The following is an 18,148-nucleotide window of genomic DNA, read 5'->3' as shown; positions in this document are numbered from 1 at the left end:
TTGACTTTGACATATTTCTATGGCATAAAAAAACTTGTGGAGGCTGTAACTCCCAAAATACCCCCTCTTTTATATACCACTTACCTTACACATTAATATTATTTATTTGATACTATAGTGCTAAAAACCTATAAAATAAATACAAGTATAAGTTCAAAATATTTTAAATTGTGTTGAAATTCCTAAATGTCTATTATTACTTATTTCTGCAGTCAAAACTAAAAGCACGTTATAAAACACACATTTGACATTCAAGGGACAAAGTACTTTAGCCCCTGCAATACTCTGATACAACATAAAGTCAAAAATTCTACGTTTCGTAAAATACAAGAACCAACATAATACATTTTAGGACCGTAGAATTGTATGGTGCACATTTATACGGTCCAAATATATACAGTCCAGATTTATAAGCGCCCCCTTCACTGATCATTTATTTTAATTAATGTATTTAAACTAAAACCTTAATTTTCTTGGACATGAACTATTAAGTTTATGATATTTCATAATTTCATATTGATTAGATTTATATTATAAAACAATGGCAAATTTCGTATTTTTGTTCAAATATTAAAATTAATTTAAACTTATTTCTTGATGAAGTCATTTTAAGATAAAATATAACCGGGGTGAAGTCATGATATTGGTATTAAAATAAGTATAGTATTCAAGAGGATAACATCATTAATTTCGCCAGATTATAGACTATATAATAGTAGTAAATAGATTAAGGGTTAGAATACTCTATATATGATTTAGACTATAGAGTATTTGCTCTAATAATATAATTTTTTCTTATGATCATGATAATTATATAATATATATATATTTATATATATATGTCATGACCACAGATATATAAAAATATAATTTTGTCATGATAAATGTACTCACTACTTACCATGGATATAGATACTTATCCGTGCTACTTACTTATAATTGTGATAAATGATTCAATTTTAATTACTATCCAGAGATAAAGAAATATCAAGATATATTGAAGTAAGATATTAATTAATTATGTACCTTAGGAAATATCTTTATTTATCAAATGTATAAATCGCCTCTAATTTTTAAAAGCAAAGCAAATGCAGAAATTTTCACAAATGGAAGAAATTGTATATATTACATATATATTTATATATACAAAAATTGACAAAATAATGGTGGGGGGGGGGAATGACCCTATTCAACCACTGCACTATACGCACAGAACCAAAGAGTAATTACACTATGCTATAAGCAGACTTTCTTATCTTGCTCCTCTTATCCACTATTTAGTTCATTATCCAAAAAGTATTTTAATTGTTTTATTTGAATATGACTAAATTTATATAGTCATTAATTAATAATTTGAATTATATTATGCTATGGTCCACAGAATTAACCCATAAAAACCGTCTGAAACTAGGAAAACCTATTTTATTTGGTAAATACTTTGCAGACTGCAACAATATGTTTTAAATGAAGAAACACTAGGCAATGAAGTAATGAAGTATTATTTAAAGTTTGTTTCAAACAGGAATAAATAGTCACAATACAATTTGTTAGATATAACTTCTATGTAGATAGTATAAAATCACCTTTAGTCCATTTTTTCGTCTTCATCATAAAAATAAAAATTTTCAAATTTGTGTTTTTGTGATTCTTTAGTCGACAGTTCCCATCAATTTCCTTGCCTAGATCAGAAATTTGCTCGACAGTCATCTTCCTCCACAGGACCAAATATAAATAAGCATATGGCCAGTAACAGGTCTCAAAAGCTCCCTTGATAATAAAAACTAATATTTTTGAAATTTTATTTTATTATTTTTGATTAATTTAAGTTTTGTCACTATATTCAGTGGCCCCGTTCACCTAATTTATCTATGACATATGTCAGTAGATTTTATAGCTGGAGGCCCACCAAGGTTTACTAAAAATACATTTAAATATTTTTTCGGTTAAAAATTGAAAAAAAAATTAGGGCCCAAGCTCCAGAGGGTCCCCTGGATGTACGATGTCATAATATTTTTTAAACACTTCGGCGCCACTGACTATATTAGTTATATTAGGTAATTCTTATAAGAAAAAAAACTGATAGAAATTATGTGGTATGCCTAATACCTATTTGTTCACAAGTCTTATAATTTAGGATGAATTAATAAAAAAAAAATCACAAGATAACATATAACGCTACAACCAATTAGAATCATAACTATGTCTTTTTAGTATTCTTGGCCTTAAACACACATTACACAGTATACATATACATTCGTCACTCTTAAAATTTCTTATTAAAGTATAGATATAAGTATCTTTATATAAAATATCTATGTACTTAAGTCTTAAGGACTTAGATAAGGATATTATATGCCAATAAAAGTGTCCACCATCAATAAATTGTCATCACTAATAAAAATAATAATAACTAAAATCATATTTGTAAGCTGACTGCCAGCCGCCAGGCAATTGATGTTGGATGTTCACCTTTTGAAACTGATAATAATTGGAGACCTTATTAGCTAATGTAAATGCTTTTGTGGAAACAAGAGACCATACGATCACACAATATTTGCTTTTAAAATCAAGGTTTATAAATAATTCACCATTTCTAGAGAAATGAAATGGAGTACAAAAGGAAAATATGGACAAATAATTTTAAAATATCAAAAAAACAAGCATAATACCAGCAATAAGCAAGCATATTTATTATATAGTTAAAAAAAAAACAATATTTTGAAATTATTTTTATTTTTTTACAGTATTTATACTTCAATATTTAACTGTAATTTAATATTTATTGCTGCAAGTTCAGAGCACAAATATCGAAACACATTAGGTATTCCAATTTCTTGTACTTGAGTAGAGTCGCATGTTCTACATTTTGTCATTTTACTTGAATAACTATCTTCTTTAAAGTGAATTAATGAAGATAGTATTGTATGGCATTTCAAACATAACAGAGCCTAAAAATGTATAATAGAGTATAATTACTTATTAATAATAAAGTATTTAGTGCAATATATTTTAAAAAGATAATGGATAAAAGCCAATTATTTAAGTATTCAAAGTTTAAAATGTTTTAACACGTAATGCTTAAAAATTATAATGAATTATGACTTAAAAGTTTGTGTTAAAATTAATAATTAGAAGACTCCACTCCTCCAAGTATTGTATCTGTCTTACAAATATACAACACACTAAACACAAATATTTGTATCACATTAAACCATTTTACTCGATAATTTTTAAAATTAGAGAAAATTGATTTATTATAAGGTAAGATATGATTATCAAGAGCATCTCTGAAGCTTGTATTGATACATTTTATAACTATAAATACTAACCGTTGATTTATCTGAACAATCCATGAATCGATCTTGCATTAAAAATGGAGTTCCATGTGATATTAGTGCATCTCTTTCCATTTCACCAACACGACCACCACCACCTCTTTTACGGCCTTTAACAGGTTGCTTTGTAACAGCATCAACTGGGCCAGTACTTCGTACCTGACACAAAATTAGTAGATTATTTTCAATTTTGCTTTTAATAATACAATGGCTATTGAAATAATTACCTGCCACTTATCTGACACCATATGCCTCAATCGCTGATAATGTACAACACCAAAAAATATAGATGCCTTCATTGCTCGGCCATCTACACCACTATACATTTGTTCTGTTCCAAAATAATTGTATCCACCTAAGAATTTATAGTAATAAATGTTATTCAATTCAAAATCATTAAAATAATTAAACATATCATCAATAACTTAAGACGACACCATATGCACATGTGTTGTCTCCATCTTACAAACGTACAACATAGCAAATTTTCTTTCAATAGAACTAATTTTGTATATTTAGTTAAAATATTAGAATAAAATTATCTATTATCAAACTTAATGATAAAAAAACTATAGGTGTTCTTTCGTCGGATTTTTACAGTATTTTAATTTTTAAGCGCGTTATAAATATGTAAAATATTAGTATTTAAAAATGCTCAAAATTAACTTAAAAATAAAGTATCATAATAATTCAAAGAGAAAACACTAATAATGCTCTTACCTTCTAATTTGAACCTAATTTGGTCATTTCACTCTTATATTTAGGCTTAACAAATAAAATTGGTTCTACTCAATGAAAATTTGGCATAAATGTTTGTAAGATCAAGATAAAATACACGGGGATGTGGTGTCCTGTTAATGTTAATTTACATTTAAGTGTAGTGGTAGCTCATAAGCTTTTAACAAAGTTGTATGCATTCAAAAATAATTTAATTTAATGGTTACATATATATATTATACTAAACAAATATTGTTTACCTTTTATTTTATTAAAGTTAAAAAGTAAACTTACATATTCAATTTATAAGTAAAACTTTTAATTATTCTTAATTTATAAAAATACTATGTCACTACGATAAATTAAAATAGAATGACAATATATATAAATAATAAAGTATGCATATGATGAAGATGTCTAAAATAAACTACTGATAAAAATGTAATTAGTTATGTGCATGGAAACAATTGTGCACATAAATTGCATTAAAGACAGCTTTTATGTAATGACATGTTTCAACTTTAAAACTGCACTGTAGTATATTCAGTGGTGTATTGGTAAATAAATTTAAGGGTATGCGCACCTAAAAGTAGTTGAATATACCTTATTATACCTACCTTAAAAAATTTTCTCGCTCCGCTCAAAAAATCATTATACTTAGTAATAATCTTTTATTACTTTATTACAAACACTTACCTTTCATGTGTATATGTATATGCAGTAGCGTATATAGGGGGGATTCATCACCCCTTGGCTCCAGCCCAAAATTGATTCCTATATACGCCATTGTTTATATGTACCAAGTATCTCAGTATCAAATATATTTTTATTTTTTTAATTAATTCAATTCATAAATATCATAAAGAATACAAATTTTTATTATTTAACTTAAAAAAAATTGTACAGTAAAATAATGGACTATATTAATAAAATAATAAACAACTTTAGATAATATACAGTACTTAATGTTATAATAAAATATTATTGTATTAATTTGCACATTATTATTATTTTCAACTTTTGTTTGGTTATATAACTGATGATAAATTGGAGGTGTGCATATACCCATAAAAGACTAATTTTCTTAAAGGTATACGCATAAATTCAAAAAAAGGGATCCGGGTATACGACGTATACCTTCCAATACATCACTGAGTATACTGCAATTGTGTGAATTACCAACCACCTACTCAGCGTCACTATACCCAACGAAGGTTGCATAGCTTTTTTTTCTTATAAGTAATAACCCAATTCAAATATAATATATTCATATTCCTAATTTCTTAAAATTTTAAAACATAATATTCATAGTACTATAGATATTACTGTAAGTAGTATTTAATATTTTCAATTTTTGTTTTTGGTAGGTAGGTAAATAGTACACAAGCCCCCTCTGCAAGTAAAGACTAAATATATAATATTCTGAATAAAACATAGATATTTTACCTGCTTCTAAGAGTTTTCCAAAAAAATCAATTGCAGTATCTTCTTCACTATACTTAAAAGGTGTAGCATCATGCACTACACCATGCACTGCTGCAGATTTTCCTGCCATACATTCTATCATCATGGCTAAAAATAAACATTTAAATTATTTTATAGAAAAGTTCAAAGTCAATAGTATAGAAAAGTATTCACCGATAGTCATTCTTGAAGGAAAACCATGAGGATTGAAAACAATATCAGGAACCATTCCACTTTCTGTAAATGGCAAGTCCTCGGAAGGCCAGCCTTTACTAAATATCCCTTTTGTCCCGCACGACTAGCAAATTTATCTCCAACTGTTGGATTTCTCTGATAATAAAAGTATAGTGTAACAAAAAACAATATACTATAGAATTTAATATATATTTATCATATTAACATACTTGAACTCTCACAGTGATTGTAGCTTTATTAGGTATTTTTCGGCCAGTTGTAAAATCCCCACATTGACGAACTGAATCAACAATAACTTCTTCATTACTTAAATACTTAGCTATTATAAATCCTTGAATTTGTTCATCAAAATAACTTCAACAAAATATATTTTAGTTGGATAAAATAATTTAAACAAATTATATTTTAGTTACCTATAATATGGTGTTCCTTTAGATAGTTTTAAACCGATATGTGGAAGACCATCTAAGCCCAAATAATTAGAAAGATCTTCTTTAAATGGATCACGCATGAAATAAGTATGTGGCTAAGAAAAATAGTTCAGTTAATTTAGATTTAATAAAAAACATAAAAAATATTAATATACTTTGGTTTCAATTAATTCTGTTTTAAATATAGAACCATGAGCAAAACCTCGATCCAATGCCATTTTATTTATAATCATAGCATCTTCCATATCATAACCCTAAAAACAATTTAAACATTGTTAAATTTTCCATAGTTGAACTATAAATACTAATAAATAATTGTATTTTACCGTGTATGAAATTACAGCTATAATAGCATTTGTACCCATTGCAAAATCATCCATTGATAACGCATCATAATGAACAGGTCTGAACAATGGTGATGCTGGTGTTTGTATCCTATACAATTTTGTTTCTGACTGTAAATGCCAATTATGACAAGCAGTTCCCATTGTTTGTTTCCCCATCTACATTTAAGTATGTGTAAATAAAAATAAATATTAATATAACCATTATTTATTATAATTTATTTCAAAATACATAATTATAATTACTTGACACTGATACATATTACGAGGACTTTGGTTGTAGTCCGGTAAAGGAATTAAACATGCTAAATGACTAAGAAAATCTGTTTTTGTAACTTCTCTATATGATGTTATCTACATTATGAAAATAATACATGGTATATTAAATAAAATATTAAATTTTTAATTTGTATGAGCTATACATACATTAGGTCTGATTTCATCTTCTGAAATACTTATATCTAAGTAAACTTGTTCAAAAGTTCCTATCAGCTCTATTTGTTCTAAGTCTAAATTAAAAACGGGTCTCATCATTCTTGCATTTCCAGTAAACAAAAAAAGACCTGGAAATTGACCCAAAATATTTTCTTCTTTCTTTTGAAGCCATACAATTTCAGTAGTCTCTGGTATCTAAACATTTTAGTTATAATTTATATTTTCTAAATTAACTAATAATATTTAGTGTTGAGCATTTTATTCTAGGTTACAGAATTTGAACAAGAAATTTAGCGCAATCATTATATAAGTAACATCAGTATATGTTATAATATAAATGGTATTTACTTGTTTTCCTTTCACTTTCAAGGTACGGAGCTTTTTGATAAAAAGTGCTGTCAATGTTTCAGGTACATATCCAACTATGCGACCATCAAGAATTACATTATATACAAATCCAATATTGACATCCTGAGGTTTGTATGATGCTTCACACATACCAAGGGATATTAATACCTTTGGAATGTCACGCAGTACTTTTCTACTAACTGATTTAGTGACCTAAATAAATATATTTAGTTTAAAAATATGAATTAATAAATTTTAATTTTATGGTTATTGCTTACTATACATGATTTTGTTAAATGATTAAGAAGTCCACAAGGAGTTCCATCAGGAGTATGAACTGGACATATAAAACCCCAAGCATCTGGTAGCAACCTTCGAGGTTCAGTTGTTCTCATAGACTCAAAAATAGCACCACGATGGACTGCGCGGAAATGAGCCATATAACGCATTCGACTTATGTTTTCAACCAAAATTGTAAGTCCTTTGTTAAAGAAATAAAATTTTTTAATAACTGTAGTTTCAACTTCTATGTATACATCTGTATGTGTTCAGTATTCAAATTTTTATAATGGTTAATATGGGTGAATCACTATTGATGAAACAACTATTGATAATTTGAGTTCAAGGACTGTGATTTTTAGTATGTGTTATTGGTGTAGTTATGGTATTCTGGATTGTAATTATTTGATAATTAATATTAAGAGAGATCAAGCAACATTATTACTAAAAGTTATTAAAAAACTAGAAGCAGAAACTACTATTTATTTAGATGAATAGAGATCCTCAGTATGCTGAAGTTGTGATAATATTCACCTAACTGCCAATCATAGTAAGTACCTAATAAAGTACACAAATAAATGCACTAACACCACTAACTCTAACAATTAATAAATGTTTATGGAAGAACATGGTATAAGATTACAAAGAGCTAACAAATTTTTTGAAAGACAATTATAAGAAAAATAGCAACAATAATTTAATTCAATCAAAAGCATTCAAAAGTTGTTTAAGAGATGTTAAAAATATTTTTATAAGACAAATATTTGGTCATCTGCCTTAATGAAACTTTTATTAACCATTAATCCTCAGGCTTCAATTAAATAAAAGTAAGAATGTATGTATATATTTTTTTTTTTTATGGACTGCATATGACACATGTGTCACTAATAACTATGACCAATTATATAAACCATGAATTAATAATTAGATAAATTTAAATTTTAAATAAAGTACCTTTATCTTGCTGCATTCCTAAGCCAGATTGACTATTGAGATTACCAGTAGCAAAAAAATTTGTCAATGAGTGCTCAATTAAATCACATCTTCTTAATGCAGTCATCATATCACCAATAGATGGTTGACCACCTTGGTCAATTTTAAGCAAGTTGATTTTGACCAAATTCAACCACAATTGCAACTTTTCTTTGAGAATCTGAAAAAAATATTGATTTTATAATTCTACTGTTTAATGGATTTATCTTCATTACTTTTAGATAAAGATGACCACCAAGCATTAATTCCTGCATCATGATTCCATCAGCACCTTCAATTAAACATTTATTTTGTGCCACTGAAAATAACTTTTGCAACATAAAAACTAAAAGTTTGAATTTATCAAAATCAGTATTCAAATGGATCAAAACATAATTCCTGGAATAATTTGAAAATTATAGCATTTGATTACAACATTTACGACAATAAAATCTCAAACCTGAGCATATGATCGCAAACTTCTTTGTTAGTTTTCCATTCGGGTAATTCATAAAATCTAGGTCTGAACAGGATACCAACATATTCCTTAGCATCTTCTTGACAATGTATGTTACTTTCATGCAAGGAACGCATCATTTCCATTACAGATCTTAGAAAAAAGGTTTTTATGTTTTATTTTTCAAGAAAAAAAAAATGTTAACATCTTAAATATATATATTGACAAACTTACCTGATGAAATACAAATCATCTTCATGTCCTTTAATAATGTGTCTAAATATAAATTCATCAGAACTGTTAGTTAGACACTTCATTATTAAAATTATGGGTGCATAAAATACTCTCTTCTTAATTGGGATCATTAATTTTGCAGTACCATTTGTCAAATAATGTAAATTATTTGTCTATAATTATTTATTTTAAAAGGAAAAATAGTTTTTAACTATACACTTAAAATATATTAGACAAAAGTATATAAAAAAACTTACAACAGTTGTTAAATCATCTTTAACACATCTTATCAAAATACCAATATCTGAAAAATATTGATCTTTGTTTTTCCATGTATTTCTTTGAACAGCAGTTGGAAAATTCCTCCTTGTTCCCAGTAAAAGCCGAACTAGACGTTCTTTGCCTTTAACTATAAAATATCCACCCCATTCATCTTGATGTTCTCCTAGATTAACTAATTGTTTTGGAGACATTTTTTCCAAATGACATAGTTTAGACTAAAAATATTATAAATATATCTTAATATAATAAAATATAAACAATGTAAGGTAAAAAAAATCATATTTATAATTAAATTCTTTGAATAAGCTTACCATTCATCATGATTAAAAATAATAAGTTTCTTAAATTATATATCATCAAATAATAATTGTAATAATAATAAAAATAAATACCTTTAACATTATTGGCACTTGGCCGATATCTCTGTCAATTATCATTTGTTCAGCATCATTAATGCTCCACCTGAGTTTTATTTCTAATCTTCCTGAATAAGTACCATGGCGTTGTCGACATTCTAATGGATATATATTATGTGATTTAACACCAAGTGATCCCGAAGGTACTCGCGGTTGATGAATAGTTGCATCCTAAAATATAAGTTTGTTTTAGACATTTAGGTATAAAATTAATATAGATTAAAAATTGATACACATATTTAAATTTACATCATTTAAATAGTCATATATACAATTTCTCACAAATTATAAAAGTACATTAATTACCAGTAAGGTGAGTTTTACACGATACTTTCCTTTTGTATCAAATTCAACTGGTAGCAAATCAGAGATGGCCAAATTCAATCCTTCTTCAATCATATAATTAAAGGAGTCAATGTGTGGAGTACCCAATTCTTGAAGAATCTTGAAAATAATTTTATTTTAAAAATGAACATTCATAAATAATAAAAATTCTTTTTATAACTCACTTGATTTTGGGAATCGGGAGGTTTACCATAGTTAACATTTGTTAAATTTTTAAGTGTTGGTTCATACATTATAATTTTGTTTTAAATCTATAAAATATTATTAATTATGATTGACTAATTACGTCCATAATGTATACTCCATAATAAAAAGTGTAAACTGTAGGTACTTAAATATTTAGATAATACTAGGTACATAAATGAAAAAAAAAAAAATTAAAATTGAGTACAAAAACAGTAAAAACACTAAAAACTAAAAAACACGTGTATAATTCTAATTCAAATTGTATATTAACAATATTGATAAAAAATAAGATAACAGTTTAAACGTTATCACCAGAAACAGAGAGTATCATCTGTGGAGTTTATAGATTTTATTATCTACAATCTACATCGTTACATCTCAGAATCATTCTGTGTACGGTCTTACCTAACCGTAAATCATTTTTTCACAGAGTATGGACCTATCGCGGACGACATACGGTATGATTCATACCTATCATTATATTATTTATTCTGTGCTTATAGATCGTATTATGATCTAAGATTCTTTGACCATACCACGATTTAAGATATATATCTTAATTCGTGAACCTTACTATCATAGTTGTTATCATTAAATTATTTAATTTTTGACCGGTCATTGGGCACAGGTCCAAGGTCCCTAGACAGCAAATGCCTGCTGTCAATTAATGTAAAAAAATTATATTTCATATATTATTTATCAATAAATACAATAGTATCTACTACAGCTGTGAACATAGCTCATTGACATCGATTATGTATCTTTTTTAATAACCTTTTATTTTACCAAACCGTTTGTAAAGTGTATATATCTTTAATTTCTATACTCAATATCTTCCTTACTTTCAAATATAATTTTCAAAATCCTAAATACTCTCTTTTATTCCTCTAGTATTTTATCTTCCTCTAAAATCTTACTAAAGAAAGTAATAATTTAACTTTACATTGATAACTTATTTTTATAGGACATATTTAAAAATATCCTGATCAGCTGAGCACAAATATAATGGATATAGCAAAGGCTTTTATTGGGATTTGTGTATGAGGTTGTTGTGGAATACTACATTGGTATGATGAATAATTTTAAATATGTACTCTGTACATGAATATTAATAGGTGACCAGAAATATTTTCTTAAGTAGAACTTACCAGTGAAAAATACAATGTTTACAAAGCAATTGTATTATTAAAATCTTAACATGTTTCAATAATAAACCCTAAAATTAATGACACTATTTTTTAAATATTTAAATAATGTTTGTTGAAAGAGAAAGTCGATTAAAGTTCATATCAAATGAGAGCAAGTTTGAAGAGAGGAATAAATAATACATTTTAGGTTTATAACAATAATAAAATAAAATAATAAATACACGTGTATCGTGTATTATTATTGTTATTATTACATTAATAATAATTATTAATACAGAATAAAATAAAAAAATCAAATTTATTGAATATAAATGTATAAGAAAAATATTGCATATTGCCAAAATTCACTTTAAAAATTTGTATCACAATTTGTTTACTTATATGTTGAATTATGATTATAACTACAGATATTAAATCTATTGTACATGTTAAAAATAGTGTACATAATAATATAATAAATTATTTTGACTCTTATTACTAAATTAATAAGACTTAAAATGGTAACTAATAAATAATACATTTATTATACTTTTAAATTTCTTCCATTTAATGATGAATTAAGTTTTTGATTGAAATTATCCGGTATAATGGATCTTAATACCATCCAAGTCAAATAAGCAGTCATACCCCATATTCTTTTATAGTCATTTGTGTAAACAGGTATCATCATTATTCTGTTTGAATGTTGTCTGAAATATGTATGTTTACAATTAGCTGGTTTGCAAAAATGCTTAAGGGGAACAGCAAACGCATACTGTACTTCTTCATTGCAAATATTTAAATTATCTGGTTCTATAACACCAATATTTCCTAAAAATGGCATAATTGCTATGTCTTTAGAAACAATAAATCTACCACTTCCCCAAATATCAATACTAGTTTTACTTATTCCAAGTTCTTCGCAAGATTCTCTTAATGCTGTATCTTGTAATTGTTCATCTGCTTCACGCATTCCACCTGGGAAAGATACTTGGCCACTATTTCTTTTTAAATTATTTGTTCTTAATGTATACAATAATGATATTTCATCTTTAACAATACATAAAGGGATAAGGACAGCAGCTTGACGTTTACCATCTGTGTTCAGTTCAGGACATAACGACTTTAAACATTTCACAGATTTTAAAGAATTATCTTTAGAAAATATATCATGAGAATTAAAATGTACTGTTCTAGATGAATAACTATTTGATAAGAATCTTGAAAGTTTTGAAAAACATATTAATTGTAGAGACTGCATTACAATATTTGTATTAAAAGTTACTTACTTTAGTATAGTTATGAATGTTTTTAAAAAAATATTAATTAATTTATACTTATGAGTTATGTTAATAAAATATTAAAGTAAATAATATGATTCATTTTTAAACAAGTTACTATAAAATAGTATTATCCTTATTCCATATGTTTTTGTTTCCATAAAATTAAATTTAATGTATGCAGTATGGAAAGGATAAATATTTGTACTACCTATTATTATAACTATTACTTTTTAAATATTATGTAAAAATTACGAACATCACAATATTAAAACAATATAATTGAGCAATTAGTGACTATGGTATTTGACAATTGGTATGAATTTCTTCAAGTTAATTAAATTGTATTTTATATTAAAGGTCAATACAGCAATATTTATTGTGTAAACTAATTATTAAACGTGTAATATTGATATGATATATAACTTGTGTAAGAAAAATTGCAATATGGGCTATGGCATTGACGTATTTTACACATCATTGTTATCACTATATTATCAATTAGTATGGAAAAGATACCAACATAGGTACCATTATGTGTGTAGATATATAATATATTGTATCTTATGTGCAGGGGCAAATCTAAAAATAATGGCCCGGTCGGACATTTAAAATTAGGGCCCACGCCTCCACATAATTATTTAAATACTCCCCCCCACTAAAAAATAAAATAAATTGTTGACATAATACTTTCAACTCGGTACCCGCCATTTTCCCCAAAAGAACTTTTTCCCGATTGGTATTTTATCCGAAAACCCGAAACCTTTTTTCGCGAATGACTATTTCTCGACGGTTATTGTTCCCGAAGTAAAAATTTTGTTATAACTAGGAGCTATACCTAGTGGCTAGGTATGCATTATAATTTATCAGTTTTAAAATATTTAGTGATAACATTACATCATTTATTATGTTTTTAATTTTTATTAATTAATTTTATTTTTTCATAATTTATCATTTTTAATATTGATTTGGGAAAAATACCGGTAACCTTCCAATTCTAACTTATAAAAAAAAATTACTTCAATTACTAAATTACATAAATATTTTTGGTATTTTTAATTCTCTTCTATAATATCATTATTATATAATAACTTTTAATAATATGGTTTATTGTAATACAACTATTTTAATACCTATTTATTTATTTATGAAATCTAGTGTTAACCCTATTATTTTCGCCAAGGGGCCAGAGGAGCCACACAGCCGGAACTTGGTCGGACATGTCCAGGTTGCCCGGATGTTAGATCCGCCACTGATTATGTGATTATGACTTCAAGTTCATGAGTACTCGGATAATATAGTAATATAGTATACAGGGTGATTCTTTTATCATAAAACTCTCATTATTTCAAAAAGTATTCATGTTTTTGAAAACATTTTTTTACATAGTTTCAAGTTGTTAAAAAAAAAAACGGCTTTATTAAAAAATTATACTTTTAAATATTTTTTTAAGTTTTTTCCTTTTTTGAATTACAACATAGTTTTAATTTTATAACCCAAAACAGAATAATTTTCTGACTATGTTGATACATAAAAATCGAATTTAGAGCGAGTAGTTTATGAGTTATAACTTATAATTATTTAAAGTTTAGATGCGCGGAGTGGAGTGGTACGAGTAATATTCTTTCCAACAAAAACAAAAAATAAAAGCTATTTTGATTAAAATTCGCAAAAACAACTAAGTGATGTTGGCTTATTAAAAAATTAGAACACGTATGAATAATTTAACGTAATATATGATACTCTATTTTATTATGGTCAATTTTTTTTGTCCAAACAATAAAAATCTTTTTAAATATTATAAAAATTCATTAGTACAACGTGGTATTAAATAATTTTATTCGAATGATAATAGATTAAAATGTGCCTAACATTAAAGGCAATATATTTACAAGAATGTAATATTGTATGCACTTTCTACTATTGCAAGGGATAATTATTTATATTTTAAAAGACATTTAAATCTCAAGCAAAATAATGTTTAAATTGTTAAAGTAAATATATATAAATTAATTAATTTTATTGACCCAACGAGGGGGGGCATGGCCCCTGTGGCCCCCTGAATTTGCTTTGATTAGTATATTGAACTATTGACATACTTACCTATAATTACGTCGTTATTGATTTATATATCCTATGACCTATGGAGTATAAAAGAATGACGGGATTCACGTAATTGAACATTGATATTTACGGATTTTGAATGTCTAATGAAATATACGTTGCCGCATCTGTTATAAATACTAGTATTTATAATCAATGGTAGTAACTATTGATAACTAATAATGCCTGTATTTAAAACTAGAATGATCAAATAATATAAAATTCATAATAATAATAATAATAATAATAATAATAATGTACATTATGTGTATCGCATTACTCGGCTTGTCCGGCGCATTGTACAGACATTTTCACTACATTTATGCTAACACATTAATGATAATAATATATTAATATATTATAATGTCTAATTGAAGTGCTTTAACATAGGATGAGTGCACCAATGAATAAACACACAAGCACTATTCAATCTTCAAGTAATGATACAATAGATATTTTTGGTATTCCAGGGTTTTTAAAATTTATTTTTCATTCATTGAATAATTCTGTGCAAGAATATTATAATATTTATTTTTAATTAGTTATCAATAAATAATTAAAAATGAATAAACCCTAAAAAACAACATTTCCTAGTGAATGAACATCTAATACTCAGTGAATGAACAAACAGTAATTTTGCTGAAAACATAACTACGTTTTGAACTTTAACTCTTAATAATAAATTTATTAGGTTAGGTAATATAAAATTGATAGTTATATACATATATCATTGTATGTAGTAATATATTTCAGTTTATAAAATCCGAATAATATTCATAATAGGTACTATCTGCAGCTGATTTAACTTGATACACGGTGTTGCATACTGTTAGTTGAGAACATAATAATATATAGCTGAATGGATATATTTTTAATTAAAAGTCTTTTGAAAAAGAATGTTAGGTCTTATGGGTACTAATAATGTTTTTTTTTTGTTAGAAGATTATTATCGTTTAAAAATTTTATAATTATTGAAAAATAAATAATAATGTACATAACTAAAAATTAGTTAGTGTTGATTGAGTGATGAGTGTATTGGTACACTTAAAATCATACATCGTTTTGGTGCATGAAATGTGTAGCCGTTCAACAATTTTCCATTTGTCTTAGTATGTAATTTGCATTTTGCTATCACATATATTATACCGGTCGTTCGTAAGTTGACCTCGTGTGTTATCGTCAAACAGAACGACTGTGACACATGGAGAAAATGCTGCAATAAGTCAGTGGCGTCATTTAAATTTTTTTTATATGCATGGCGCGGAAGGTTAATACCCTCTAATATAAAATCATTTTTTACTTTTCATAGACTTGTAGGTGGATAGGGAGGATTGTGGTCTAAAAACTAGTCCAAACTGGGACGGATATGAACCCCTCAACCCGCATTCCCCGTGAGAACATCACTAAAGGAAATGTCTATCGAGATCAAATGAGTATCAACAACTCCTGCACCTTACATGTAGTGACCGTTAAAATCATACGTTTATACACACGCGATTATGCAAATAAGACGATATTCGTGTAACAGCGCACTTATTTCACGCGTATTCGAATGGGTTTCGACAATATCCAAGCGATAGCAGTGTGGACTAATATCGGACTACATTCGTGTGGTGATTTTGTATAGTCCACTGTCGGCACACGAGACGGCTCATTCATCTCTCTCGTACATCGTGAACACCACGAGCTTACACAACGACCACATCCGCCCGCGCTCAGTAGCATAAAAACGAATTAAGGGCCGTGGGTCGCGACCACTGAAAACAAAACCGTCGAATGTCGATGGCCTGTACCGACGACAAGTCGAGTCACAAATGTATTAATATATCGGCCACTGATTGACAATAATACCATACGTATATTATATATATAATATTATTATCGCGGTTGTAACGAAGCACATTCATATTATTATATTAATAATAATAATATGCACAACGGACGTATCTAATACGGTACAATTACAAGAGGCGACCTGTCCACGTTTGCACTGTGAGGACGCGTGATTTAGTTGTGAGGCATCGTCCGGGAAAAGCGCATATAAGGGTCGTATTGACAACGAAATTGATAAGTCACCGATATAAAACTCGGCCAACTCACAAACGATCGGTATATTGCAGGTGAGGAAAAAGCAATGCAAACACCAAAACGAATGGCGTATCGTCGAGCGGCTATGAATTCTACGCACTAAAATGATGCATGGTTTTGAGCTCATTTTTCGTCGTTTTTCACCTAAAAAACTAAATAAACGTATTTTTAAAACGGAAGCGTACGCGCGATGCCTCTAAAAACGATATAGCGTGCATGAGGCACCGTCCAACTTTCTTTCTACATCAAAATTTTTTCGAAAATCCCAATATTAACCACCTAAGTACAGTAAAAACCACTTTTTTGAAAAAACTCGTATGCAAGTTTTCGCGGTGAAGGATTTATTTTTCAACTCTGAAACTATACACGCATCGTGAGACGGGTCACCGAAACAGTTTGCATGCAAAAAAACCCGAAATAATCGAGATTTTTATTTTACATTACGGCCGGCCACGGCCCCTGTTCATTTTTTGTCGTTTTTCACCTAAAAAACTAAATATACTTATTTTTAATATTTTTTCAATCTTTGTTAGATTGGTGTCCGTAACACTTTACGTGTAAAAAAACACTATATATTATTGATGTATTTGTTTTATATTACGTTACTGATTGTTTAGGGCATAGATTCTCAAATTTTTTTCATGGATCGCCCACTTTGAGAATCAAAAATTATCCAGCGCCCCCTAAAAATTTTTAAGCTTACCATCTGTAACGCATTTTAAAAACAGTAGTTGTCATGCCGGCTATGACAGTCGTAAAATCAATTACGAGGACATATAGTAGGAGTTTAATTTTAGTTTGAAATTTAACAAGTTTAAAAAGTACATAATACTTTTTAATCCGTATTCCCCCTCTATTCTATTTCAACGTCACCAACATTTCTTAGGGTCTTATACCACCTCCCCTGAAGACTATCAACGCCCACAGGGAGGCGCTATCGCCCACTTTGAAAATGACTGGTTTAGGGCATAAATACATGCATATTTTAATGTTTATTTAGGGCATGAAGTCTCTAGCCCTAATAATATATATTCGACAATTACTACTGTATCGTCGACAGCGACATTGTATCATCTTTGTATAATTCCACGTTGTTCACATCATCGCTAA

The 18,148-nt window shown here is 27.7% G+C and overlaps 2 protein-coding genes across 4 annotated transcripts; both read right to left on the bottom strand.

Moving 5' to 3' along the window:
* Positions 1 to 2,654: 2,654 nt before the first annotated feature.
* LOC113560176 (DNA-directed RNA polymerase I subunit RPA2) lies at positions 2,655 to 10,487 on the bottom strand. The gene is given in 22 exon segments (XM_026965934.2): positions 2,655 to 2,948; positions 3,330 to 3,494; positions 3,563 to 3,690; positions 5,499 to 5,624; positions 5,691 to 5,795; positions 5,798 to 5,846; positions 5,921 to 6,065; positions 6,125 to 6,237; positions 6,298 to 6,396; positions 6,469 to 6,645; positions 6,733 to 6,840; positions 6,913 to 7,116; positions 7,270 to 7,482; positions 7,548 to 7,750; positions 8,503 to 8,701; positions 8,757 to 8,919; positions 8,981 to 9,130; positions 9,212 to 9,384; positions 9,469 to 9,708; positions 9,886 to 10,080; positions 10,216 to 10,353; positions 10,419 to 10,487. Coding segments are annotated over 22 exon segments (3,363 nt in total). The 3' UTR covers positions 2,655 to 2,747.
* Positions 10,488 to 12,036: 1,549 nt separating this feature from the next.
* Positions 12,037 to 13,001, bottom strand: LOC113548799 (nucleoside diphosphate-linked moiety X motif 8). 3 transcript variants are annotated; one of them, XM_026949871.1, is made up of 3 exons: positions 12,474 to 13,001; positions 12,349 to 12,398; positions 12,088 to 12,277 (listed from the first exon to the last, which is right to left on the bottom strand). In XM_026949871.1, exons 1-3 carry the CDS (start codon positions 12,826 to 12,828, stop codon positions 12,233 to 12,235), a joined length of 450 nt encoding a protein of 149 aa, XP_026805672.1. In that variant the 5' UTR covers positions 12,829 to 13,001; the 3' UTR covers positions 12,088 to 12,232. The 3 variants fall into 3 exon arrangements, with proteins under 3 accessions (XP_026805670.1, XP_026805672.1, XP_026805671.1); XM_026949869.1 differs by having other exon boundaries at positions 12,037 to 12,398; positions 12,474 to 12,997; XM_026949870.1 differs by having other exon boundaries at positions 12,349 to 12,996.
* Positions 13,002 to 18,148: the final 5,147 nt, after the last annotated feature.

This window comes from Rhopalosiphum maidis, chromosome 1, assembly GCF_003676215.2.
Source record: "Rhopalosiphum maidis isolate BTI-1 chromosome 1, ASM367621v3, whole genome shotgun sequence".
NCBI lineage: Eukaryota > Metazoa > Arthropoda > Insecta > Hemiptera > Aphididae > Rhopalosiphum > Rhopalosiphum maidis.
The sequence above is the reverse complement of the archived record's forward strand: the minus strand, read 5'-3'. Positions and strand labels throughout refer to the sequence as shown.